At 40.3% G+C, this 25256-nt stretch overlaps 2 protein-coding genes across 4 annotated transcripts in view; both read left to right on the forward strand.

The window, feature by feature from the left end:
- The window catches only part of LOC109960892 (neuron navigator 1-like), a 42489-nt gene extending 27802 nt beyond the window's left edge, over positions 1–14687 (forward strand). The window contains 21 exon segments of the mRNA XM_020601365.1: positions 932–984; positions 1764–1787; positions 2234–2311; positions 3901–3984; positions 4464–4575; positions 4654–4775; positions 5166–5174; positions 5762–5940; positions 6265–6421; positions 6713–6911; positions 7117–7214; positions 7334–7429; positions 8231–8399; positions 9408–9643; positions 9728–9882; positions 9972–10043; positions 11313–11374; positions 11377–11475; positions 11694–11812; positions 11952–12149; positions 12259–14687. Of these exon segments, the coding sequence (XP_020457021.1) occupies positions 932–984; positions 1764–1787; positions 2234–2311; positions 3901–3984; positions 4464–4575; positions 4654–4775; positions 5166–5174; positions 5762–5940; positions 6265–6421; positions 6713–6911; positions 7117–7214; positions 7334–7429; positions 8231–8399; positions 9408–9643; positions 9728–9882; positions 9972–10043; positions 11313–11374; positions 11377–11475; positions 11694–11812; positions 11952–12149; positions 12259–12342 (2405 nt within the window). The 3' untranslated portion in view covers positions 12343–14687.
- Positions 14688–15563: 876 nt separating this feature from the next.
- On the forward strand, positions 15564–24534 carry mybphb (myosin binding protein Hb). Of its 3 annotated transcripts, XR_002276146.1 has the most exons (13): positions 15564–15861; positions 16749–16784; positions 17115–17249; positions 17931–18098; positions 20679–20767; positions 20863–21058; positions 21206–21345; positions 21511–21670; positions 22230–22366; positions 22808–22994; positions 23089–23142; positions 23810–23837; positions 23927–24534. XR_002276146.1 is itself a non-coding variant. In XM_020615097.1 (12 exons), exons 1-11 carry the CDS (start codon positions 15678–15680, stop codon positions 23118–23120), a joined length of 1464 nt encoding a protein of 487 aa, XP_020470753.1. In that variant the 5' UTR covers positions 15564–15677; the 3' UTR covers positions 23121–23142; positions 23767–23785. The 3 variants fall into 3 exon arrangements, 1 of the variants encoding a protein (XP_020470753.1); XM_020615097.1 differs by lacking the exons at positions 23810–23837; positions 23927–24534 and adding an exon at positions 23767–23785; XR_002276153.1 differs by lacking the exon at positions 16749–16784 and having other exon boundaries at positions 15565–15861.
- The last annotated feature ends 722 nt before the right edge of the window (positions 24535–25256 follow it).

Genomic DNA, 25256 nt, shown 5'->3' on the forward strand with positions numbered 1-25256 from the left:
ATCACCACAATTATAGTATATAGAAAACATGTGCTGGAAATGCATTTCCACACACAAGGTCACTCATCTAGGACAAGGTCTTGGCATCTTCAGTGATTCTGTTAGACCTACTACTAAAAACATCAGACACTTAAATGCAAAACCTTAGAAATATTACCATGAACAAAATGTTCCAATATGAAATTCTGAAGTTTGTCAGAGATTTTCTGAGATCCCACTCAGTTTGTACAGATATTGGAGGGAAACAGATTTGGAGTGAAATTTCCTTGGTTTATGTTTGAGGCTGGAACCAAGGAATGCTTTGAAGCAGGACTCTTAATAGAAAAGGGATTCTCCAACATGAGGTTTGTGTGTGTTATCAGATGCTACCCTCCTCTTTAACACACAAAATCTTAATGGTCACTCTGTGTGTATGGAGATACTGGTAGAGGTGAAGAAGGGAAAGGTGTATTTTAGAGGGAGCAGGCTGTATGTGCCACACAACAACGCTCGAGAATCTTCAACACATATTTGAACCTGCTTTCACTCTCAGATAACTGGCGGGTGTTTTAATATACAGTCTACCACTAGACTATCACTAACAGGTTGTTAAAGCAGTAGTTTGGCATTTGATTTCCATTTAAAAGTAAAACTACAATATAATAACATGCTGAAAGTGAATGTACCGTATGCAGTACCGTGTACAGTGGCTTCAGAAAGTATTCAGACCATTGAAGACTCCTACTCGAATCCCTTAAGCCACTGTATACAGTATGTTCCTAATGAGCTGACTGAGTTGCGGCGACATGAGACAGCAGAAAGTGCAGGAAGAAATTGGTTTTTGATTCCAAGCATTTAAGTACTTGTTTGGCCGAGTGATACTTCAAAACTGCCTTAATAAAAATCAGCTACTTTAACATTAAAGTCAAATCTCACCCTTGCCTTTTTACAGTCCATGGCTCTGTGCTGTCTTTGGCATCCAACACTTCGTCCAACTATTCCTCGGTGAGTACAATCAGGCACTTTATGTACAGTACAATAAACCCTTTTCATATAATGTTACTTTTGCTGGAGTTCAGTGTTTTGTGCTACATACACTGTCATCTTCAAAGTGACCATTTAGAAAAGCTCCTCCAGTATAGAACAATGTTAGATCTCTCCATTACAGCCAACACAAGCAGTCTGGTTTTAATCAGTGTTGAGGTTTAGTGACTCGACTATGAGTGCAGTCCCCGGTGTTCAAGTCCAAGTCATTAAGGTCTACATTAAACACAACTGACACAACTCTCACCATTTCATATTCCAGACTTTCTAACAGCGCATTGCGTCACCGTATTGCTCGGCAATTTGATACCTAAAAATCTTTTATAGAAAGGCCAAGTGTACACTTTGATGGAAGTGTGCTGGATACAGCGTGGTGCGAACAGGTTTTAATGTCAGTATCTTAAGCCAAATTATTATGGTCTATTACAAGAAAATTCAGTCGGATCTGAGTCAGTGCCCTGGACTCAAGTCCCACAACACTGGTTTTAATATGATGATTTTATGACAGGTAGAACATTACATACTTTGTAATAAATTCAATGAGCCTCCTCCAGTTGTTTGTAAACCACTTAATACACTTAACAAGTGTTTGGTACCTGATTCGATTCCTTATTTTTATCATTGTCTTCTCTAAAACTTCAGTAATGCCCCTTTTTTTACTGTTACTCATTAATAAATAAGTTAATCCTCAAAAATATTCAGTTTTTATTGTGTATTTGTTTTCGCCATGCCTTCTTAAGAATGAGGAGAGGATACAAGGGGAGGTAAGGCCGATGTGCCAAAACTCTTCAACCCATATTGTGCTTTTCCATAATCCGATCATGTTATGCTCCGAGAAGTCTGACCACCGATCTCATAACTCGGTTCATTAGGTTTTGTCTCTTAACATTTTTCATCCATAGCTCCACCTTTTAACATTTAATGAAGGCATTATCAGGCCTCATAAAATGATCAGTGCATGAGAAAAGGGGTGAAGATTTCTGTTATCCCATGATTATAACATTTTATATGGGTTTAGCATGTTTTTGTTTTTTTTTTGTTTGTTTTTATTTTTTCCTGAGTCATTTCCGTTTTTGTTGTGGGCCAGTACTTTTCCTTTTTAACACATTCCACTGAGTTATCAGCATCAAACCCGGCACTTCTTCCTTTTGATCCCAAGGTTCTTTTTAAGTCCTATACTACTCTGACTTACTGTGCAATTTGCCCACAGCAAATCCGCAAGTTGAGACGAGAGTTGGAATCCTCGCAGGAGAAGGTCGCCAACTTGACCATGCAGCTTTCTGCCAATGTATGTATGATGTTTTATAAGATTCCCTTTTGGTCTTTTTGCATTAGCTAATTAGTTAATAACCTGAAAAGAAACTCACTGGGGTAGCTTTGGCCACCACTACTCACTTTTAGCTTTTTGTTTCTGCCAGTTTATTAACAAATCTCTCACTCCTGCTTCTTCTGTCTCACTGTGAAGCTTGTGATGCTTGAGCCTGGCAGTTTTAATGACAACAAAAATTTAACATGATCCAAAAGAGAATTAATATCAGTGGTAATTAGTAACTAACCTGGGTGTTTTGAATGTATTAAGTGACTATATAAAGCCCATCTGTGTGTGTGCGCACGTGCCTGGTATTAGACAAATTAATGTGGACTGAACCCTGTTTACACACTTGCATTGTGTGGACTCGGTTTTATCCCACCCCTAACACCGCTGTCCCTCTCTTTTACACTTTATGCTTTATTGCCTGCTGGACTTGCTGCCGCTCCCTGCCTGCCTCCCACTGACACGCACCTCTGGATGTTGGGTGCAGCAGCTAGGCCAGGTTTGTTGGACTGTTACTTCCAGAGCCCTCTGTCCCTTCTGCATGATTCTGAGTGGACGTCAAGGTGACGAGTCGCCGTCACACATCTCTGTTGGGCTTGCTGCATGACACAGTTGACACTCTATACCTATGTTGAAGCATGTTGACTAGGGCAACAACTAATATTTATCATTTATTAATCTGTCAACAATTTAAAAAGTGTTTTTTTTTTGTTTTTTTTTTGTCTCTACAATATCAGAATGCATTGAAAAGACGCAGTAGCACAATTTGCCCAGCAGTCCTAATAAAGAAAATAAATGATTGAACTATTATCAAAATAATTTTCTATTTACAGCACTATTATTAATGTTTTCTAAAGTTTCCTTAGATTTTAATAATGCTGTATACCACACATACTGTTCTTTGGAATGCAAGCAATAGACTTTAAAGAGAAAATGTGACCACGATAAAACCAAACTGAGATAAGGACTTTCAGGTGATGTAAGAGGGTCAGTATTCTAAATCAAATCAGGGTTTAAAACTTTCAAATAAGATATTTTTAAACATGACCCCAAAAATACCAGAGAGAGGTACAATCACATTTTACTCATTGATAAATCATTTTCAAGTGTGTATATATAAAATTAAGATTAGGTTTTGGTGTCTTGAAGTGTGTATGATGGTGTCGCATATGAATGTTTAAAACACTTTAATAAAAGTACATCACGGATCTCCATCAGCTGCAGCAATGATGTTGGATGTCTTAGCCTGAAAGTCAGACATGCTACATGAGGTTTGTCTCCCAACGCCACACGCCACTGCCCTCTCTCACCACGATTTTCCTAACATCCTCTTTCATCTCTGACATCATCCACAGCTGTCCGCTACTCCATCTCTTCCCTTTTCTCCCAGCAGATGGAAAAATCCCATTCGTCTGATGTGTTGTGAGAGTGTGAGACTGCAACCTGATTCTCTTCAGCCAGTGGCTCCTACCTGCTACTATCTCAACCCTCTAACTCTGTTTCTCTCTCTCTCTCTCTGTCTGTCTCCTGTCTCTTTCTACCGCTCTGTCTTACTCTTAAAGGCTAATCTGGTAGCAGCGTTTGAACAGAGTTTGGCGCTGATGACAGCACGCCTGCAAACCCTGTCGGTCTCCTCGGAGCAAAAGGTATCTCGGCTGATATGATGATGCTAATGAATCTTACACCACCTGTAACATTTGTGAGTTTTCATGTATTTATATGATAATAAAAGTGACACTCAAAGAAACATACCAAGTGAAAGGCAAAGTTGAATATAATTTTTAAAAAAGTAGTTTCCGTGATTCACTGTACAAATCAGCATCGTGGCCTCTTTCAACATGCACCGCCAGTCATGCAAGGTGACAAATGATGAATAAACTATTGGTCTGATTACTATTCAGCTGCTTTACTGTATTTTGGATCCAGAAAGAGAAGCTGCCAGGTGACGTGGTTGTCCCGGAAATGAGATGTGGGTTGAGGGTTTGCATGGCAGGATTTCCATGTTGTCATCAGTCACTCAGCACAACCTGTTATACTCTATACTGGTCTTACAAACATTCCACAGTCCTTAGTTCAGTTACCAGCCTGTACACTAACATGAACACATTGATGTTTCCTTCTTCAGGACTCTGAGCTCACTGACTTGAAAGATACCATCGAAATTCTGAAGGCCAAAAATACAGAGGCCCAGGAAATCATTCAGGGGGCACTCAGCAATCCGGACATCACACCTAAAGGTAGAGATCATGCTGGGGGTGTACAGCGTGGTTAGGAATCCCTGTACTGAACTTGCTTTCTTTTCTCCTGGTATTTAGAACTGCTGATCAATCGTCAGAACTCCTCAGAAAGCATCTCCAGCCTCACTAGCACCACCAGCCACTCAAGTATGGGTGGTCTCAAGGAGCAGGAGGCCAAGAAGAAAAAAAAAAAGAGCTGGGTGAGGAGTCACACTGACTCGAAGTACTGTGCCAAATGAGTGTCAGGGGTCCTAACATACTGTGTTGTGTGGTGAGGCCCACATAGACGCAGAAGGTTCAGATAATTACAGTATTTTGAATGTTTTTCACATTATTAGAGGAAGGGATTGATGCTAACTAACCAAAACTTGTCATGGTTTGGAATTGATCAGGTATCCCATCAGTTTCTTTGATCAAAAATAGTTCTTCTCTTGATTACCACTGGACTCTACTGTCAGTTTTCATTATTTTTTTTATTTTAACTGATTGTTCTCCTGCATGTCTGTGTGATTCTCCTCTTATCTTGTTCCAAATCTGTTGTTAAGTATGACTCTGGTCTCTCCTTCCTGCTGCCCTGCTTTGTATTTTAGGTCTTTGAGGTGAGTGATGTTGTTGTAGTAAATGATGCCAAAAGCCCTAAACCCCCTCCACTTCTCCAGCCTGCATGAGGCATACTTGTGAAGTGTTTGGAAAGTTTCTGTAATTTTTAAACCTGATTTACCAAATCACTTCCTGCCATGTTTGGAGAATAAATATGTGCTGTTTGTGTGCACTCATATAGTCTGCATGCTGTTCAGCTTTGCTGTAGCACATTGCACACGAGCAGTTCAATGAAGATTATTACCGTTGTCATTTCAGCTTCACATATTGTACAGATGGTTTTCAGAGACTGTATTTTGTAGTTTTCATTTCACTCCTCTCACATACTGTATGGAAGTTATGTGTATTATTAACATGTATTTTCTTTGCCTCAAAAAGGCGTGTATATATATATATCTAAGTGATTATGTAAAAGAACTGTCAAAAGAAATAGCCAAACACTGTACCAGCTGATTAATGTAATGAGTGTGGATGATAGCCCTAAGTATTGAAGGTTTATCTTCTAGTTGCTTGTTAATTGTTCTTTACTCAGCTTTAGTTTTAATACATATATATTGTTTCAGACTCGTGTGTCTTCTCTGAACAGTTACGCAGCTCCTTCAACAAGGCCTTTAGTAAGAAGGCCTCCAAGCCGTCAGGGCCGTATGCTGACATTGAGGAGATCTCCACCCCAGAGTCCTCGGTACCTTCCTCCCCCAAGGTCCATCATGATGGGGATAACACTTCATCATCAATAAAATCCTCAGCATCTGCATCATCATCTGGGTAAATATTTTGCTAAAATGAACTTTTAGAGTGATGTTACAGGCAGTTACCACAGCAAGCATTTGAAGTGCATTATAACAGACAAATAAACCAGGTATAAGTCAAAAGTAAATGTGATAATAGATCATTACAAACTCTACACTGCCTGTAAACATGTGCTACAGTATCTGTGCTTGTTAAAATAAGATAACAGTTCTTATATAGCTGTGCCTGTAATTGTTCCTAATTTAGCATTTGAAGATTAGGTTTCTTGCTGTCGGTCCGCAGGTCCTTGCTGCCTTCAGAGTTCCCTAATGTTGTCTTGTGTGAACTGATTATCTTTAGACTCTGTGAAGGAGGTGAGGTGGTGGATGAGAAGGTGGTGTCAGAGCTGCGTACGGAGCTCTGGGAGAAGGAGCGTAAATTGACGGACATCCGCCTGGAGGCGCTGAGCTCTGCCCATCAGCTGGAGCAGCTGCAGGACGCCATGAATAACATGCAGGTGTGTGTGTGACATTTTCTATTTGTTCGCTTTTCAGTAAAAATTGTTTTTCTATTTTCTGCAGTTCACTTGGGGACTTGGTAACAATGATTAGAATGCCAACCTTTTAATTTTCCTCACTGTATGTACTGTATGCAGATTTGGTTTTGTGATAATTAAATAGTCCAGTAAATATAATTTACAATATTAGACATCATCTTATTATCACAAAAACAATCCAGAGCAGCAGCATTGTGAAACTGGCACTGTAATTTATGTGCATTGCATTAACACTGTTGATTTGCTCTGTAGAGGACTGTGGAGAAACTTAAGACTGAGAATGACCAGCTGAAGACGGGTGGTTTGTCCCCCTGTCCATCTCCTGGACCCTCCAGCTCCGTCTCCCAGTCCTCAGGTCTCACTGCTTTAGGAAGCTCATCCCCTCGACAGTCGGTAGCCATGCACCTGCCCAAAAGCTACAGCAGAGGGCTGAATGAGGGTAGCAGCTCAGGTACAGTTCAATCCCAAAGATGTAGGGTAAGAATGGGTCTACCACTGTGGTAGAGGAGGAGGCATGAAGTGGTATGTGCAAAGACAGGGCAATAAAATCAGTTACTTGTAAGTAGTTATTGGAGTGCTATAAACGTACTAATGTTATCATTAATATAATACAGATCTCTTTCTGTTTGTCTAATCTTTTATGCACTTCTTGACAGATGTCCACTCAGCAGATTCTCTTAGCCTTTCTTCAAAAAGAGATGATCACCGTGTCAGGGTGGTGGTTTGTGTTACAGATTTACACGTCTTCAAAGATGTACGTCTTTGTTTGTTTGTTTTTTAGTCACTTATTTTACCTTCATTCTACCTTCTTCAGACCAGCGAACATAATCGTTAATTGTTTTCTTACCTATGAACTTCGCTTTATTTTGACAGGAGGTGAAACAGCAGGATTTCTTTGTAGGCACTCTGAGGGTGAACGGCAGGATGGACTGGACCATGCTAGACTCAGCGGTCAGCCAGGCCTTTAAGGTCAGATGCATTCTTGGTACAGTATAACCCAGGGATTTTCAGTTAAAATTCCAGGAGGTCCAGTCAGTTAACATTGTGCCAAGCCATTTTTTCCTGAGTTATGCAGACACAAGTCTTGATGAAATACTGTTTACTAAAAAGTCTAAACTCTTCAGTTCCTTACAAGTCAGACTCTTCCCTTTTAGCGACGCATCTCAAACAGGCCTATATATGAAGCTCTCTCTTTTTGTAAAATTGAGATTAAACTGATACTTTGAGTCTTTTAGTTGTTCCAAAGTGCAGGGCAAAAGACCTTTGAGGTATTTTTGGTTTTCATGCTCCAAACTGTAAGAACAGTCAGCGAATCTGAGCGGGGCTGGAGTCCGCCATTTAAGGACCCCTGGTATAACCTGTTCACGAACTGAATGTGCCATTCAGATATACAGTATTCACTTTTGTGATTCGGCTATTACAGTTAAATTTAGCATGTTGATACTCGTCACCGACTGCACACTGGTGGAAGCTCAGATCCAGAACTAGCATATACTGTACACTCAACGTGAACTTCTGGGGTTATTAACATAGTTGAAAAACAGTTTGGAAGATCATTTAGCCAGGATGTTAGGTCTTGTATGGTTCATATTAACTTTCACCTTTGTCACAGGTATTGAAGCCACGTCTGAAACATCACAGGCAGTTGTTAGTGCTTTGTCTCATATAGTGTGTCTATATTTCATTCTTGTAAAATAATTTTGTCTGCAAAGAACAAATTCTGTTTAGACAGTTTTACTCAGTTGTCTCCCTCTGTCCTTTTCTTTCCAGGTGTACATAGCCAAAGTGGACCCCACTTCCAGCTTAGGCCTTTCTACTGACTCTATCTACAGTTACAGTATGAGCCACATTAAGAGAGTGCTGGGAGGAGAAGCTCCTGAGACGCAGCCCTCTTGCTGCATGTCCCGAGGCCCCAGCGGCATCACTGTGGCACTGAAAGGTCTGTGGAGAAATGGAACACGAAATCATACTGGATTTAAGACTAAAGATTTACAGTGTACAGTGGTTATTTGAGGATTTAAACACTCTGAGTGTAATTCATCATGTCTGTGTGATTATCAGCTATTTGAGGATTTAAACACTCTAAGCATAATTCATCATGTCTGTGTGATTATCAGAGCGATTTGAACGTTTGTTTTCATCGCTCTTCTTTATGTTCAAGGACTATTTAATTAGATTGAGATCTGAGCTGTTCTCATCCTTGAACAAAACATAAATTCAAATTATCCCTGGCTGCCGATGAACTTGTTACTTCAACACATTAAAGTTGGTTTTGCTGGAAACAGCCTTGTTTTGGTTAAGTTATGCACTCAGTTGTAATATTATCGTTATAAATACAGATGCATTTGAATTACATGCAGTAACTTTCAGTAACAGCAGTGTTTTGGTTTGTGAGAACTGCGTGTACAGAGCCCATCAGTGATTCTAAACTAGAACTGTGATTAGTGAGGAGAGCTGAGGTCCGTCCCCCATTTGACCTCTTTACACCTTTGCATGCAGGAATGTATGGAGCAAAGTGCTAGGAGAGCTGAGAAAGCAGCAGCATCAGCCCAGTCTGGGCTCAGGGTAACATGATCTCTGTGCAGCCTGGCCCAGCTTGTTGACCATCCTCAGACACATGGGCCCCTGAGATGTTAGGGCAGAACATAACACTTCTACAAGCCGGGAGGGGGGTGGGTGGACAGACTTACTACACTAAATTTCTTTTACCGATTAAAACACTTGAGCTACATGTTGCTTATGGAGCATGTGCGAAGTGATATGAATCAATTTCATAACATGTTCTTAACCAAGCTACTGCTGTTTGTACTGTGTATTGTTAAATATCATATGTTAAACTGCACTTTTATCATCAATCCTAATTTGTACTGGGTAATTAGCAGATCGTCATCCACCTCATCATTTATTACAACACGGTTCATTATCATTTGTCCATCTCTATGTCCAGGTTTGAAGGAGAAGTGTGTGGACAGCCTGGTATTTGAAACACTCATTCCCAAACCTATGATGCAACACTACATCAGTCTGCTTCTCAAGCACCGCCGTCTCATCCTATCTGGGCCGAGCGGGACAGGGAAGACCTACCTCGCCTCCCGGCTGGCCGAGTACCTGGTGGACCGCAGCGCCCGTGAAGTCACAGACGGCATCGTGGCCACTTTCAACATGCACCGCCAATCATGCAAGGTGACAAACTATTATCCTGCAAGATTTCATACAACAGGGAATCATCTTCTATCACTGTGTTTCACTTGCTCTCCCTCTCCTCAGGATCTGCAGCTTTATCTTTCCAATTTGGCCAATCAGGTTGATAGGGAAACCAGCGCTTCAGCAATACCGCTGGTAGTTATTCTGGATGATATTAATGATCCTGCTTCCATCAGTGAACTCGTCAATGGTGCTCTCACCTGCAAATATCACAAATGGTAAGCTCCAAATACACAAACTAAAAATGGCTGAAAAAAATTCTGAAAGTGTTTAGTGTAATCTAAACTGAGTAATATTCTGCCTTTAGCCCTTACATTATTGGAACAAGCAACCAGCCAGTGAAGATGACGGCAAACCACGGTCTGCATCTCAGCTTCAGGTTGGTTGAAGAAACAGCAGAAACAACAACAGAATTTTCTTCTCCCATATCAAATCAAATCAAAATTTATTCATATAGCACTTTGATTTGATTTGATTTATTCTTTCAAGCATGTAACTTTATAAACTTTATAAACAACATCCAGCTGACCAAAGTACTTTACATGGTGGAATAAAATCAGTGCAATAAATATATTCAGTGCAATAAAAATAAAACGGCTCAATCATTCTAAGATAGTCTTACGTGTCATGGGTCTGTGGAGGATTTCCTCCTGATTACTCTAAGATTAGATTTGAAGCTCACTGTGGAATCATCCAGTACAATAAAAGTATCTGTAAGCAGGCCAGTTGTGTGTGAGTAGTGTTAGCTAATGTATTTATGTAAGATCTGAAAGTTTGATTTAATAAAGTTAGATTTTAGTCAGTGCCAATAATGCGTTCACATTGTTATGGCTGAGATGTGGTGAATGAAAACATCTAATAGCTTAAATATACAATAACTTATGTTTCTGACCATCTCTAAGTAATAACTTTACATAGAAGTTTTACTATTTTCCAACTTGACTATTTAAAAAGAGACTATTTTACCTCCATTTGGAAAGAGAAATCTTTTGTCTCCCTAACAAAACAGGAAACCCATTTTCAAAATGGTCCATGATTAACGTGTCCCTACAAAATAAGTGCTTATAATAGCAGTATTTTTTTTTATCAAACAGGTTTTTATTACTTCACTAGATAGATATGACTTTATTAACTCCCAAATGGAAGTTTGTTATAGCAGCCATTACATCTATACAGTGTCATAATAAAACTAAACTAAAAAAACAATTTAAATAGGTTAGTAAATAGAAGTTCCCTCATTCCCAGTGCATTTCTCGAAGTTAATTTAGGAGATTACAACAACTTTTTTATAGGAGTAGAGTCTGATTGTACCTTGTTGGAAAGACCTCTTGTAACACTCCTTCGTATGCCTCATTCTGCTGCTGAATAATCTCCAGTGGTTGGTTAACACACTGTACAGGGCGTGGGAGGGCTGGGAGGGGGTTTACAGATTCACCTGCAGTTTTTTCAGCATTTTGTCCTCTACCACCTCCCCCGCTGTGACCATCTTATTTTCAGTGATGGATTCTGCATTTGACTTTAAGCTTAAGCTGTGGTGTTGATAAGCGGGGATAACATCGCAGCTAATCCAGTGTGTGACCAAGAAACTAGTCCACTGATGTACGCAGCTATTGTTCTGACTTTTTCTTTGCGTGTTTCATCATTTTAGGATGGTGACCTTCTCAAACAATGTGGAACCAGCCAATGGCTTCCTTGTGCGATATTTGCACAGGCCAATGAGGACCTGATGAGGGTGCTAGACTGGGTGCCCAAACTGTGGTACCATCTGCACACCTTCCTGGAGAAGCACAGCACATCTGACTTCCTCATTGGTATGAACACTTTTATCTCGACTCTTTGGCTGATGCGCTATACTGTAAATCAAATAAATAAAGCTGAAGTCGAAGTCATGAGGGCACAGCAAGACCTTTTTTAGCACTGGCAAAAAAAAATTGTACAGTTTTTAAAATAAATACTGATAGCTTTGTTTGTCTGAATGTTGTTGTACATGTCTTAACTGTTCTTCATTCTCTTCCTGTTGTGTACGCAGGCCCTTGCTTTTTCCTGTCCTGTCCAGTCACAGTAGATGAGTTTCGATCATGGTTCATTGACCTTTGGAACCACTCTATTATTCCATACTTGCAAGAGGGGGCCAAGGATGGCGTGAAGGTAAGAAATTACAGGCAGTATATCCAACAAATTGTCTCCATCAGGCATTACATAAGTACTCAGGAAGTGCTGTTGGCTTCCCTTTCAAAGGTAATATCGCACTCTAATTTAACTGTGCCGATATGTTGGGACTATTCAGGTCCACGGCCAGAAGGCGGTATGGGAGGACCCAGTGGAGTGGGTGAGAGACACGTTGCCTTGGCCATCTGCCCAGCAGGACCAGGCAAAGCTGTTCCACCTACCTCCCCCCAGCATCGGCTCCAGCAGCCCCGGTCAGCCCTGTGAGCAGAGGCCTGACAAGGAGACCCCACCCAGCTCTATGGAATCTGATCCTCTGGTAAGCGAGAGCATGATCCTTTCTCATAGAATGAGGTCAGAATTATCAGTGTTGTCTAAGCCTTAAAGTTAATAATAACTTGGATTTCTCAACTCTCTCTTTGTTATAGATGGCAATGCTTTTGAAACTTCAAGAAGCTGCCAATTACATTGAATCCCCAGACAAAGAAGATCCTAGCCTGCCTAAACTTTGAACACAAAGCTTACACTTTAACACTTAGCACTTAGATTTTTTTTTTCTTCATTCACTGTACTGACACAGTGCACATTCAGGAGCAAGTGAACTCACAGAAACGCTTGTCATTCCAGAGGAAAGAGGCTGAAAGTGTAACCAGTTAAATCCAAATCATTTTAACATGTACAGTATTTTCAAAACACTGTTCAAAAGTATTGAATGAAATGTTCTGTTAAGTATGGCCTATACAGTATGTGACTGGATGACATTCACTCCAGCTCACATCCCTTTACCACCACTGTAGCCCTCCGTACTCCTAGACTGGTGCTAATCGATCACACTGTCTCAGCACTTAGACTTCAGGTGATTTCTTAAACGGCACACATAGCCTGTCCTGTGTTGTGCTGAAGTGCATCATGGGATATGGAGTGATTGTCATCAGGAGCTAATCTCAGTTTATGGTGACTCCTTTTGGAAAAGAGTATGACAGCATGACAGATGCTACTGTTTATTGCAAAGTTCTTTGGTACATATCTACTGTATAAGTCTTTGAAGGCTAACTCTTATACATATGCAATCCTGAATTTTACAACCCAAGCAGGTAAAACAAATAAAATGCCTTAAGTACAAAGACATCAATGTCACCTCAGCTTCAGCAGAAAATACTGGTGCTTTCATCAATACCATCCCAGTAGAGACAGTCAGAAAACAGCTATTTCTTCAATGGTTTACTTTATTCATTTCAATTCATAATCTTACACTTGCTGTCATACTCTTTTACATACAACACGTATTTATTAGTGATGTCAGTTCATCACTTCGTCATACACTTTTTTTCCAAGCAGTTAATTTCCGTTTATTAACTGCTTTATGTAAAGCTGTCGTCACCCGTCAGTATATATCAGGTATTACAGACTTATTACACAGGGATAATATAGCAAACACCCTCTGAAGAATTTAAATCAAAAACTATTTGAATCCAGTTTGGGTTTATTTGTCTTTACCGTTTATCCAGGAACGAGTACATTAGTTTAAAATCTTTCCCCCTGTATTCAGAGTAGTTACAGTAATGTGTATATAATGTGCATACAGCCAGGCTACATCACATTTATTTTATCTACATTAGGTGGTGCAAATATCTACCATTCTGAACCAAATACTGTACTTCAATCATGCATATTGACTGTCAAGTTAGAGGTTTAAGTTCAACTATGAATGTACAGAAAACACTTTTAAAACGGTTAGAGAATAGTTTCTATCATCTATTAGGTGCTTTTAAAAGAAGCCTTATCTCAAAGCTCCACTGCAAAATGTTTTTAGCAATGGCTGAGTAAAGTGACTTGACAGCTGCCTACACCCAGTTCATTTGCGACAGTTCATGCACTTCACAACCATTAACACTCTCCTGTTCATCATGCTTATTACCATCATTTAGGTGCTTTTAAACAAACTTAGTTTTGATCAAAGGTCATGCAGAGTTTCAGGGTAGATTAGCAATGGATTCTGTGTCATTTCTGTCAAATGCTGAAGAAATAGAAGATCTTAGAATTCTTTTTTTTTTAGGATGTTGTTGACAGTGTAAAAGACATTATGTAGAGACAGTGAGGTCATGTCAGACATTGGATGGTGTGTGCTCATGTTTTGTAAATGAATGTCCGACCAGCTGGGTGACAGCTTGATATGAAAGTTGAACAGTTTAAATTGTCTGAGCTGCTTATTGCTTCATTATTGCACTGTTTAAGGCTGATAGCAAAACTTTAAGACACTCCGCAGCTCTGGTTGGTTACATGTAAACTAAAAAAATGAATGAATTAAAAACATTACAGAGGAAAAGATGCCAAGTGCTCAGTGAGTCTACCCCTGACCACATGCCAACTGAGAATAATTTATTGTAAATAATTCAGGTGCTTGACAGTATTCTCCCACCCTGATCTGTTTTTGTAGGTTAACAAAAACCATCAGCTCGAGTTTCTCTTCTCATTCACTGCTTATTGTGCCTGTTGCTGTGTAGTAGCTGTGATTTATGTTTGCTTACTAGTGTATGGGGACTATGCAGCAACTTCTACTGGTGCTGGCAGTCAGAAAATGTCTGAACTTCAGGAGTATACGTAGTATGTTTTCATCCGGTCTGTCTTTGAGTTCTTAATTTGGACCAAAATTCACCACAGGATCAAAGTGGAAGCTTGTATGAGCAGGTGACACTGAGCCTTAAAGTGAGGAGGGTTTGTTTGGTGTTGCATTCAGAAACAGGGTTCACAGATGTAGTTAAAGAAATTCAGCTGTTTGGAAGCTTTGTCTTTAAGTCTGTATGAATGGCAATAAACGTTATGTAACTGGATAATGGTCAAATGACAAAAAAAAAAAGAAGATTGGGTGGGTGATTTAAAAAAAATAATCTAAGTAGCCTGAAATAGTTGGCAAGGATCAGCACTTCAGAGTTAGCATATTTGATTTTCAGTTGAGTTAAACCAGACAAAGAAAGAAATTTAACATCTTAGGCCAATACAGGTTGCTGAATAGTCATATTTTTGCAAATCTTATTGTGGACTAAAGATTTCAGAAGCGTTATGCGGTATTTAATGTCAATGACGTGCAAATGTTAAGGGTTTCTAAGTGTTGTAAATGCATGTAAACTTGCTGTGTGATGAGGAAAATGTTAATGTGTTTATGAAAATCATTCTAGATAATGTTTTCCTTTTTAATACTCTATTTGATATTTCTTTTTTTTCTAAAGAATCCTTTGTAAAACTTAATTTCTCTATTTTGTACAGGACGTCATTGTAAAGACTGTAAATACAGTAAGTCGCCATTCTGCGGCAACAATCACTGAGGAGGAGCTAGAGAAAGGTATATTTCTTCAGTTGGGTCAAATACATGGATAAGGCATGTCTCTGAAGGCTTTCATCCACCTATCACTGTTTGTTGGAATCAATAAAATACATGTTCTATTTAGTCTGTGGCTTCTTGTGTGACAGTTTGCCAGTGTTGACACAAACTACAGCATTAAACAATCATTTACTGTCTGTTGTAATGTTGGAACAGTAACAAGGTTAAATTTGTTAAGTCATTTTTGGGTAAACAAATTAAAGGCGTGGTTTGTATTTTATCATCTTTATTTAATCAGGCCATAGTTTATGTAATAAAGTTGAATGATGTATTGTGAGTGTTAATGAGTGGGGCAAACAGACATGGTGGTTGGAGTCGAACATTCACGGCGTCCAGTATCTATTACATGTCATTCACTGAGGGGCAGGGCCTCAACCTGCTGAGCTCTATATAAGCCTGCTGCACCCACAGGAATGATGGCACTGGGTAGAGTTTAAAGGACTGTTGGGAATTATCTGCAGCTTCAGCATGCCGTCCAAGCCTGCCCCAATCAAGAAGGCGGCAAAGAAAGAACCAGCCAAGACGGAGGAGAAGGCTCCAGACCCGGCTCCACAACCTGCACCGGAGGCCGCTCCTACCGAAGCCGCCCCACCTCAAACCACCCCAGCGCCAGCTGAGAAGCCCAAACCTCCAACCCCTCCACCTGCAGACGGTAATGCCCCGAGCGCGGCGGCTTGTGAGACATGCGTGTGTAGTCCAGCTTTATTTTATTTGACGGTGGAACTTTGGATACACTGTTTGATCTTTTGACTCCAAATAATTGGTTCAGCTCATGGTAACCAGGTGGCGACCTTTACGCATATACGTTTGTGCGCGCTCCGTGGGTACAGAGCTGTAGCTGTCCACATGAAACGGAAGTAGCATGATTATTACTTTAACAGCCTCAATCGACTCTCTCAGAACCAGACTACCTTATTCATGAAAGTAATTTAAAATCTTATGCGTGCTTTTTGTGCGTTTTGCGCTTCATCGACGCATTTCTTTGTTTTAATAAAACTTTGTGATTCTGACCTGTAAAGCCGTTTCTCAAAACAGAGATGATTATCACCTTCATGGAGAGGCTTTATTGCGGGTCTTGGTCTGGGACTTGGACTGTATTCGTTTTAACCTAGTGTACCCAGTAAAGTGCCAACTGTGTCCATCAGCTGCTCCCACTGATTTAACTGTTGTTGGACACAGATGGTATCATATCCACAGAGTAGCTCTGTGTTTTACCACCTAACTCACACATTTCTGTTTAACCTTTTCTTTTTAATGCACTAAATTTGAATATTTTAAAAGTTGTATGTATCTGCTGATATCCTCAAATCTCTAATATCAGCTGCTCCATCTGCTGCTGGAAAAAAAATCACCAGCTGCTGCTGCTGCTACTGTGGGGGGGGACTGCTGTCGGTTTAAAAAAAAAAGACTAGGATATCAGACATCATATAAAACTATTATTAAACCTTGAACAGCCCACCTCCTGCTGGACAGCAAACCACACTAACATCTTCTAACCTTTCATATCCGCTGCTGCTCCTGCTGTGGAGGAATCTCCAGCTGCTCCTGCTGCTGCCTCTGAGGCACCTGCTGATGGTAAACCAAGTGAATTAGATTTGATCCTCTAGCATCCCTCTGCTCACTGTCAATAATAATGCAAATGCCTATTTAACATAAGCCAAAGCTGGTGAGGTGCCCACACTAGAAGAACCTAAACTGCCCACCCTTCCACCACCTCCACCCAGATGTAACCCTTTATTTAAAAAAAAGGGAACCACAGCCCAGAAAGATTTGATTCGCTCTTGTTATTTTTTTTATTACTGGTACCAGGGTAAAGAATTGCGACCTCAGCTCACTTGAACTCCAAATTTGAATTGATATATGATTTGCATTTTTGGTGTATTTCTGTTTTTATGACATCTGCAGAGCCCACAAGTGCTCCTGTGGATCTGTTTGTTGAGGACAAGAATGACACTTCGGTTACTATCATTTGGAGCCAGCCAGAGAACATTGGACCCACTGGTCTGGATGGATATGTCATTGAAGTCTGCAAGGATGGAAGTAAGTTCTGTTCTGCAACCATGTACTAACATGTGCACGAAAAAGATCAGATAGTGGTACACACTGCAACAGCTTTGTCAACTGACCTTTGAGTTGTTTATAAAGCTTTTATTTCAGCAGCGCTGACCTTTGAATTGTTTATAAAGCTTTTATTTCAGCAGCTCAGTTTTTACATTAACTATCATATCTCCAGTTGCTACAGTGTTGAAGTGCATTTTAAATACACTCAGCATCATGAAAAATTGCTGTTACCATGTGGCTCAGCCATACCAGCTGCAGCTGTCCCATACTGTATGTGTCATTCACAGAGTTATAAGATGAGTTACCTAACCTCTCCGTACAAGGAAAGAGGCATTTCAGGAGCTGTGGTCTTGTTGGAGGGCCTGCTTTTAGACTTGCAGCACTAAGCTCCATGTAGACTTGCTTTAGCAGGTGCTGTTTACTCACAGAACAGCAATTTCATGTCTAATTCAAAAAAATGTGTACAAAGCAGCACAGCAAGCCGACCGTAATGTCTTAGTTATTGAATTTTCTTTATTTTATCATCTGTATGAATCTGAATGTTGATCTTGTTCTGCCTGCAGTTTACACATTCTGCAGTTTTTATCCTTTAATGATGAGACAAGCAAGAGCTTTGTAAGCTCTGTCACTATCTTCATTATGTTTAATTTCCCCATCCAGCTGCGGATTGGAAAGCAGTCAATGAGGGTCTGCAGAAGTCCTGCCGCTACATTATCAAAGACCAGACCACTGGTGACCGTTTGAAGATCCGCGTGGTGGCTGTGAACGCTGGTGGCTGCAGCCCCCCTGTCACTCTCCAGGATGCTGTCCTGGTGGAGGAGATTGCTGGTAAGAAAGAAGCATTGGGGGGGGGGGGTGGTGCAGCTGTTTGGCCCTTAGAGGGAAGGGCCACTGCAAATCAAAACAGAGTTGTTCAGAGTTATCACCTTTATCCCATGATGAAACATATCTATCCATGAGAGTGGACCCATGACCAAAAAATAAGGCACAAATGGGTCAAATTTTTATGGCATCTAATATGAATTGGAAAGGTTCAGGAAGGCAGCGCAGGGGTGCAGTGCTTAGCACTGTTGCCTTACAGCAAGAGGGTTCTGGGTTCAAACCTGCCGGCCAACCAGGTCCTGCCAATGTGGAGCACGCTCTCCTCCAGGTACTTCGGCTTCCTCCCACAGCAAAAGACATGCAGCTTAGGTTGATTGGTGACTCTAAATTGCCTGAGTGTGAATGTGTGTGGTTGTTGGTCTACATGTCAGCCCTTTGATAGACTGACGACCTGTCCAGGATGTACCCCGCCTCTCTCCCTTTCTATAGAGAGCTATAAACACTATAGATGATGGATGGATGGAGTTTTCATTGTTAACTTTAAATGGCCATAAGAACCAGATGAAATCAGGTCTGGTGATACATTGCCACCCTACATATGTATGTATGTGTTCAATTTCAAATGATTTTGATAACTTTTGATAGCAATAGGAATTTTTAAATTTTTTTGTGACCTTGACCTTTGACCCTTTTCACCCCAAATCTAGTCATTTCTAGGGTTGCCCCCCCAATGTCTGTACCAAGTATGCTGATGATCCATCTAATAATCCTGGTAACCAACAAACAATCAAACACACACAGAGAGAGAACCAAAAACATAACCTTTATTTACAATACTGATCCACCTGACCACGGTGTGATCATTGCAGACTTGTTAGACTTGTTAGTTTACTTATCCTGTAGATCTTGTGTTAGACAGTATATCTAAAGTGATTTTCAGTAACATAAATATTGGACCAGTGAGGGCATTAAAAAGAGGCTCAGCGTTGCCTTGGCTCGCTCACAAATCGTTACGCGTTATGGTGAGTTCCACAGGGAACTTAATCCCAGATGGACTGGCAGTATTTCAATAGTCATGCTACGTTCACCGTCATAGCAGGTGGTCCACTTACGAATGGTCTTTGACAGAATGACCACAAAGCTGTGGAAAAATAGCTGGGATGTCCCTGCTGTTAACACAGACTTTTCTGTGGAGCATTTGGGATGGCACTGTGATCCCCTGCCACGATTCATGCTCAGAGGAATGGCAGGCTCCTTTCAACAAGATTGATGATGACAAGTGATCTGACTGCAAGCAGTGGGGGTTATGGAGAGGCGAGGCGGTGGATGGCAAATTCCAGTGGGTCATTTCGCTATGTATAGAACGAGTCGGGCATGTGTCTAGCTTCTCAGGTGGCTCTTGAAACTCCTGACACTTTCTGAGATTTGCTGTTTATTTTGAAACATGCCATGCACTTTACAGGTGCAATGTTCATTAAGCCCTATGAAGTGACAAGACACTTAATATGTAGTACATTTATTTTAATGGACAGGCTCACTGGACCTCATCTCATTTTCGTAGCCAGTGTCTGAGTCCTGCTTAATTTTTTTTTGAGATTTCAATGGAATCTGATGTGTGTGTAGGTGAGTGAGGCTCTGAATCATGCGTCATGAGGAGAGGTGATATACTCCAGCACGCCTGCTTTTTATAGAGACCGGACAAATGTTGCTCTGCCAGACACAGCAGGTGGTGCCTCTCACCAAACACTCTTATAAATGAGCTTCCGCAGGATATTTCTGAGGCTTAAGCAGAATTTGAAACGCCACGATGGCTGACTATATTTATGATTTGGTTTTGTTTTCTTTAATTTAGGGGCCATTTTTGGCTTTTTACAAGCTAAAAGGAGCTTTGTGGGTAGGGAGTGTGTGAAATGCAACAAGGACCAATTCAATTCAATTTCATTTGTATAGCACCAAAGGTCGTCTCAGGAGGTCTAAGGTCTTGACCTTACTATTACTAATATTTTAGGGAAAATATAATACACTGACAAAAAGATGCATGTAGCTACACAATCATATAATAATCTTAATACACATGTGCATCCTGCTTTCTATAGATTGCTCTTATGTACTACTACTACTCCATTTTATTTATTATCATTATAATCTGTAGTCTTAGTCATCCTATTTGTTGTCGTTGTTGCTTTGTTACACCCCTTGTCATTAAAGACAAGTAAGATAAAGTGAGTTGAAAGGCATGCAACACAAAGTAGATAGATATGTAGCAGAGGGGATAGTGGGACTTAGACTCATGGTTTCTTTTACAACCAGTTAAAGCCCAGAAATGCCCTGATGGTACCAGTGACAATTCTCTGTCTCAGAGGATCAGCTCATCATGCTCAGTGATTTCCTCAAGAATTATTAGCCACAAAACAACCTGAAATCCGTTTAACAGGTCCCAGAAGTCACATTCAGCCTGTTTATGTTCGGTACTGATGAGCTGTAAAGCTGGCTAATTACAGAACTTGAAAAGGGCTCTCACTAAATCATGTATAAATGCAAATGAATGAAAATAACGATCATTTCTTTCTTTGTGTTTCCCTCTAGACCGCCCCAAGATTCGCCTGCCTCGTTTCCTGAGACAAAGACATGTTGCTCGTGTTGGAGACAAGATCAATCTGACCATCCCCTTCACAGTAAGCTGAAGATGACTGTATGTATCTGTTCATGCATGGCTGACAAGTAGAACTACATAACCCCTGAAAACTCTTCTTTTTTTTTTTTTGACCAGGGTAAACCCAAACCTGTGGTCACATGGACAAAGAATGGACAGCCTGTGGACACAAAGAGGGTGAACACCCGCAACACTGACAGAGACAGCATCCTGTTTATCCGTGCAGCCGAGAGAGAAGACTCCGGAGTGTATGAGATGTGTGTGAAGGTGGAGGACTCCGAGGACAAGGCTTCAATTACCCTTCAAATTGTTGGTAAGCAAAATGTTGATATTGCATCAAAAAGAATAAATGTGCTCGGTGTTTAAGATGTAGTCGAAGATGATTTCCTTTCACTCTGATATGGTTCTAAAACCTGTTGATGTGCTGCTTGTCATCTGATCATTGTCTGTCTGTTCACAGAGCTGCCAGGGCCTCCTGCCAGTGTAAAGATTGTGGATAACTGGGGCTTCAATGTCGCTCTGGAGTGGGCTCCCCCCACTGACAACGGAAACACAGAAATCACAGGTTACACAGTCCAGAAGGCTGACAAAAAGACTGGAGTAAGTAGCTGTTAGTGCAATGTTTCACTATCCAAGTTGGCTGACTGGACCGTTGTAGTAAATTACTTATGATAACTATTAATAGTAGGATCCCACCAATAAATTCTGTTAACTAAATCTATCAGCAGCTGCTCGGCTAAGCCATCCTTCACTGTGTGTCTGCAGGAGTGGTTCAACGTGTTGGAGCATTACCACAGACTGAATGCCACCGTCTCTGACCTCATCATGGGAAACTCCTACAAGTTCAGAGTGTTTTCTGAAAACAAGGTCGGAAAGAGCGAGAGCGCTGCTGTTACAAAGCAGGAGGCCAAGATTCTGAAGACAGGTACTGTATCGCTCCACTGATATTTTCCTCCACTATTGTAAAAACAGACAACTGGAGTCATTCATTCATTTTCAGTCTGTGGAAGTCTAGCTTTAATTTTACCTGCTTCATCTGAAGCTCTCATCTCTCTGATCCTTCCTTGATTGTCTAGTTTTATTTTTATCAGTTTCATTACTATTGCTGTTCTCAGCTAGTAGATGTTCCTTCATCTAAATAGATACAAACTGTTTTGTTACAGATATTAATGTGAGAAATTGTAAACAACCTTTTATCCAGTAAAGACACCTGGTCTTTACTGACTAGGTGTATTACTACATACAGTTTTGCAAGGTTGCCATCATCCAACCAAACTATTTGACTGAGCGTTTACAAATGTTTTTCTAAATCACTGCAGTGCCTGAGAAATGTTAGAAACATTTCAGAAGAATCGCTCATCGAGTATCAAAATGTGATTCAGTCAAATTTAGGGCTGAAACTACATAAACAGCTGACAGCCTTACACAAGCTGTAGACTCTACCAGCAGCTGTATAGTTAACTGCTTTTTCTTCTTGCCTCCAGGTATTAACTACAAGCCTTCTGATTATAAGGAGCACAGTTTCAGTGAGGCGCCCAAGTTCACCACCTCTCTGAATGACAGAGCCACTACTGCCGGCTACAGCACCAAGCTCCTTTGCTCTGTCAGAGGATTCCCAAAAGTACAGTAGCAAGATTTTCCTTTTTTCCATGTTTGACCATGTAATGTCACATGACCAAAATATGAACCATTAGCACAACTACACTGTGTTGGTTTAAGGATCACACTGACACTTAACTGCCAACGCTGCTACGTCACATTGTTATAACTTAATATGCAACATTTAAGACATTCACTGAGTTTTCACCACATATCTGCTTGCATGTAGTTTATGTTCCAACTTTCACCAAACACACCACCAGAGCTGAGTGGTCAAAACTTGATTACAGCTGACAGAACAGTCCCGTCTAAAATATGAATGCTCAATTTACCTGTTCAATATAATGATTTATTTCAGGTATTTCAGTGTTTGCTGGATTAGACCGTAATAATGGTGCCAACTCCTTGAGGTATGTGTGTAAAAAAGCTCATGGTAATCATCATGTAATGTGTTTTTCTACAGCCCACGATTCAGTGGATGAAGAACCAGATGATTATCGGAGACAACCCCAAGTATAGGCAGATCTGCGTCCAGGGTATCTGCTCTCTGGAGATCCGTAAGCCCGGTAACTTTGACGGAGGTGTGTACTCGTGCAGAGCCCTCAACGATCTCGGAGAGGCAACTGTCAGCTGCAAGCTGGAGGTCAAACGTAAGTCAGGATTGTTATAAATAACTTTGTTTTGCTTTGCCAATATTATAGCTTCACCTTCTGAAAGTTAATAATGTGCCTTTCTTTTAAACAGAACCAGCAATTCCAGATGCAGACAAGAAATAGGGCAACATTCTCATATTCACAGGTCAGAAGTGATTTTGAGTTTATCTGACTGTTATTATCTCTGTGTGCTTGCTGAATATACCGACTTTAAGTCAGACAAATATCAAAGTGCCCAACACCTTTATAAAACATACTGTATGTTGTAATATAGTTATTATTTTTGCAGTAAGTCTTTACTTGTAGATCAGTTCCACAGCATTGACATGTGTTACAGTCTGGAGGTCACATTTGTCATTGACTTACCTCCCATACATGGAGAGCACTAAACTTGGAAAAGGTGGTCTCCTCCACTGAAAGAGTCCAGAAGGGCTCCTCATGTGCTCAATTAGGAGCCTTAATCAGATTTCCTTGACTCAGCAACAGCAGCCTCCTTTAGGATGCAGATACACCATTTTATTTGCAGGTCACTCTCCGGACACTAAAACAGTTTAGCATTTTGGAGCTTTAATCTAAATAATGTTGTAGACTTCTATAAAACAATATTAATATATATACATTATATGTGTGTGTGTGTGTGTGTGTAAAAATATTTTGAAAAAAGTCTGTTTGCTTAGTTTTCTTCTTTTCTCTTATGTGATTCTGAATTGCTGTTGTTTCTGCATTTCTGACTTCTTTAACATCTGTTCTTACGTATTTATCAAATTAGGAGTGGAGGGAGACCTTGGCCATCTGTCACAATCCCAAATTAGGAGTGGAGGGAGACCTTGGCAGCATAAGGTCCGTGACCATTTTAGCATTTGTAAAAGTGTCCTCCACAATAATTGAATAAAGTTTGTTTTATTGGAACTATTTCCTTATCTCCACAGAAAGGTGCTGGATTCCTGTACGAACATGTATATATGGCTGATGACCACACTATCAGAGGGATGTTACCTATGACTGCCTGCCAAGTGTTATGCTGAACAATGTTGGTGCTTTATGCCTTTCTGTAACATTAGTGTAAGTCCATGTCCACAGTCAGCTTGTTCCCCAAGAATACAGTTTGTTTTTCTGTAAACTGATAAATGAAGTAGTGTAAAGACTATGTTGTGCAAACCTCAATCTATATTGTACCAAATAGTATTCTAGTGTCCATAGTTCTAGTGAAAAATGAATAAAATGCAGTAAAACAGGGACAATTAAATGTGAGACTAAGCTGCCAAGCATGCGCCTTAAGTTAATGCAGATTTTGCCTTGTATTTTGGTTCCGACTCATTTTCATGTACATATCTGAACTACTGAGCATCTGGAAGTTAAAGAAACTGGTAACACTTTAGTTTATGGGTCTGTCATTTCAGAAATGTTTTTCTACAAGGAACTGTGTAACATAGTACTAATCTTAGGGAAAACTTAATTAATTCCAGTTAATTGCATGATGAAACTTTGGTCAGTATAGAGCAGGTCATCTGAAAATGCAAGAGAGTGAACGTGTCTGCAGACAACATGTACAGTACAAAGAATAAAGCTTCAGATATTGAGTGAATGACTAAAGAATAATTACTTGGTTTTAAACTAAGCTGTTCTTTTAAGGAAATTACAAATTTCTTTACAATTTGTACCAAATGTCAAAGATGTTTCCATATAAAAGGTTGCCCAGAGGTTTTAGAAAATATATCATAAAGCACTATTCCACATCCTCCTGGTTCTATAGATTATTTTAATTACTTCTTGCTACAGTTTCACTCAGCTGCAAGTGTATAAAGCCCTTTTGGCAGCAGACCAGTGAGAATCTGGACACAGCAGCACTCCCCATTTGGCTCATTTCTTGGACCTGTCACAGTATGCCAGGACTTCCATAATTATAATACCAGTCTATAATTCTGATCTTGTAACTATTTGGTCTCAGAGTTACTGGAATAGTGACACAGGCAGGATGCCAAAGATGTCCAGGTTTCAGAGGCACATGGGTTCACACGCAGGCTGACAAATATAGCCTTGGTGCTCTGTCTAGCTTAGGTTTTTTTTTTTGGGGAACAAGTTGTTCCACCAGTAAAACGTGCTTTTTATATTACTGTAGAAAACTATAAAGGACATGAAAATCAATAACGTAGATGAAAAAATACAAACAGAAAGCAGAGATAATATTATCAAAGTATTATTAATAAACAATATCATTATTAGACAATGTTTGTTTGTGCTGAAAGTGTAATGTGCATT

This window comes from Monopterus albus, unplaced genomic scaffold (assembly GCF_001952655.1).
Source record: "Monopterus albus unplaced genomic scaffold, M_albus_1.0 scaffold1.1, whole genome shotgun sequence".
Classification (NCBI taxonomy): Eukaryota; Metazoa; Chordata; class Actinopteri; order Synbranchiformes; family Synbranchidae; genus Monopterus; species Monopterus albus.

What these genes read in the sequence shown, in the direction of transcription:
- mybphb (XM_020615097.1), top strand. Translation starts at nt 15,678, where the DNA reads ATGCCGTCCAAGCCTGCCCCAATCAAGAAGGCGGCAAAGAAAGAACCA. An exon ending in AACCCCTCCACCTGCAGACG is followed by an intron (nt 15,862 to 16,748) that starts GTAATGCCCCGA and finishes AGGAATCTCCAG; the next exon opens with CTGCTCCTGCTGCTGCCTCT. An exon ending in CTCTGAGGCACCTGCTGATG is followed by an intron (nt 16,785 to 17,114) that starts GTAAACCAAGTG and finishes TGACATCTGCAG; the next exon opens with AGCCCACAAGTGCTCCTGTG.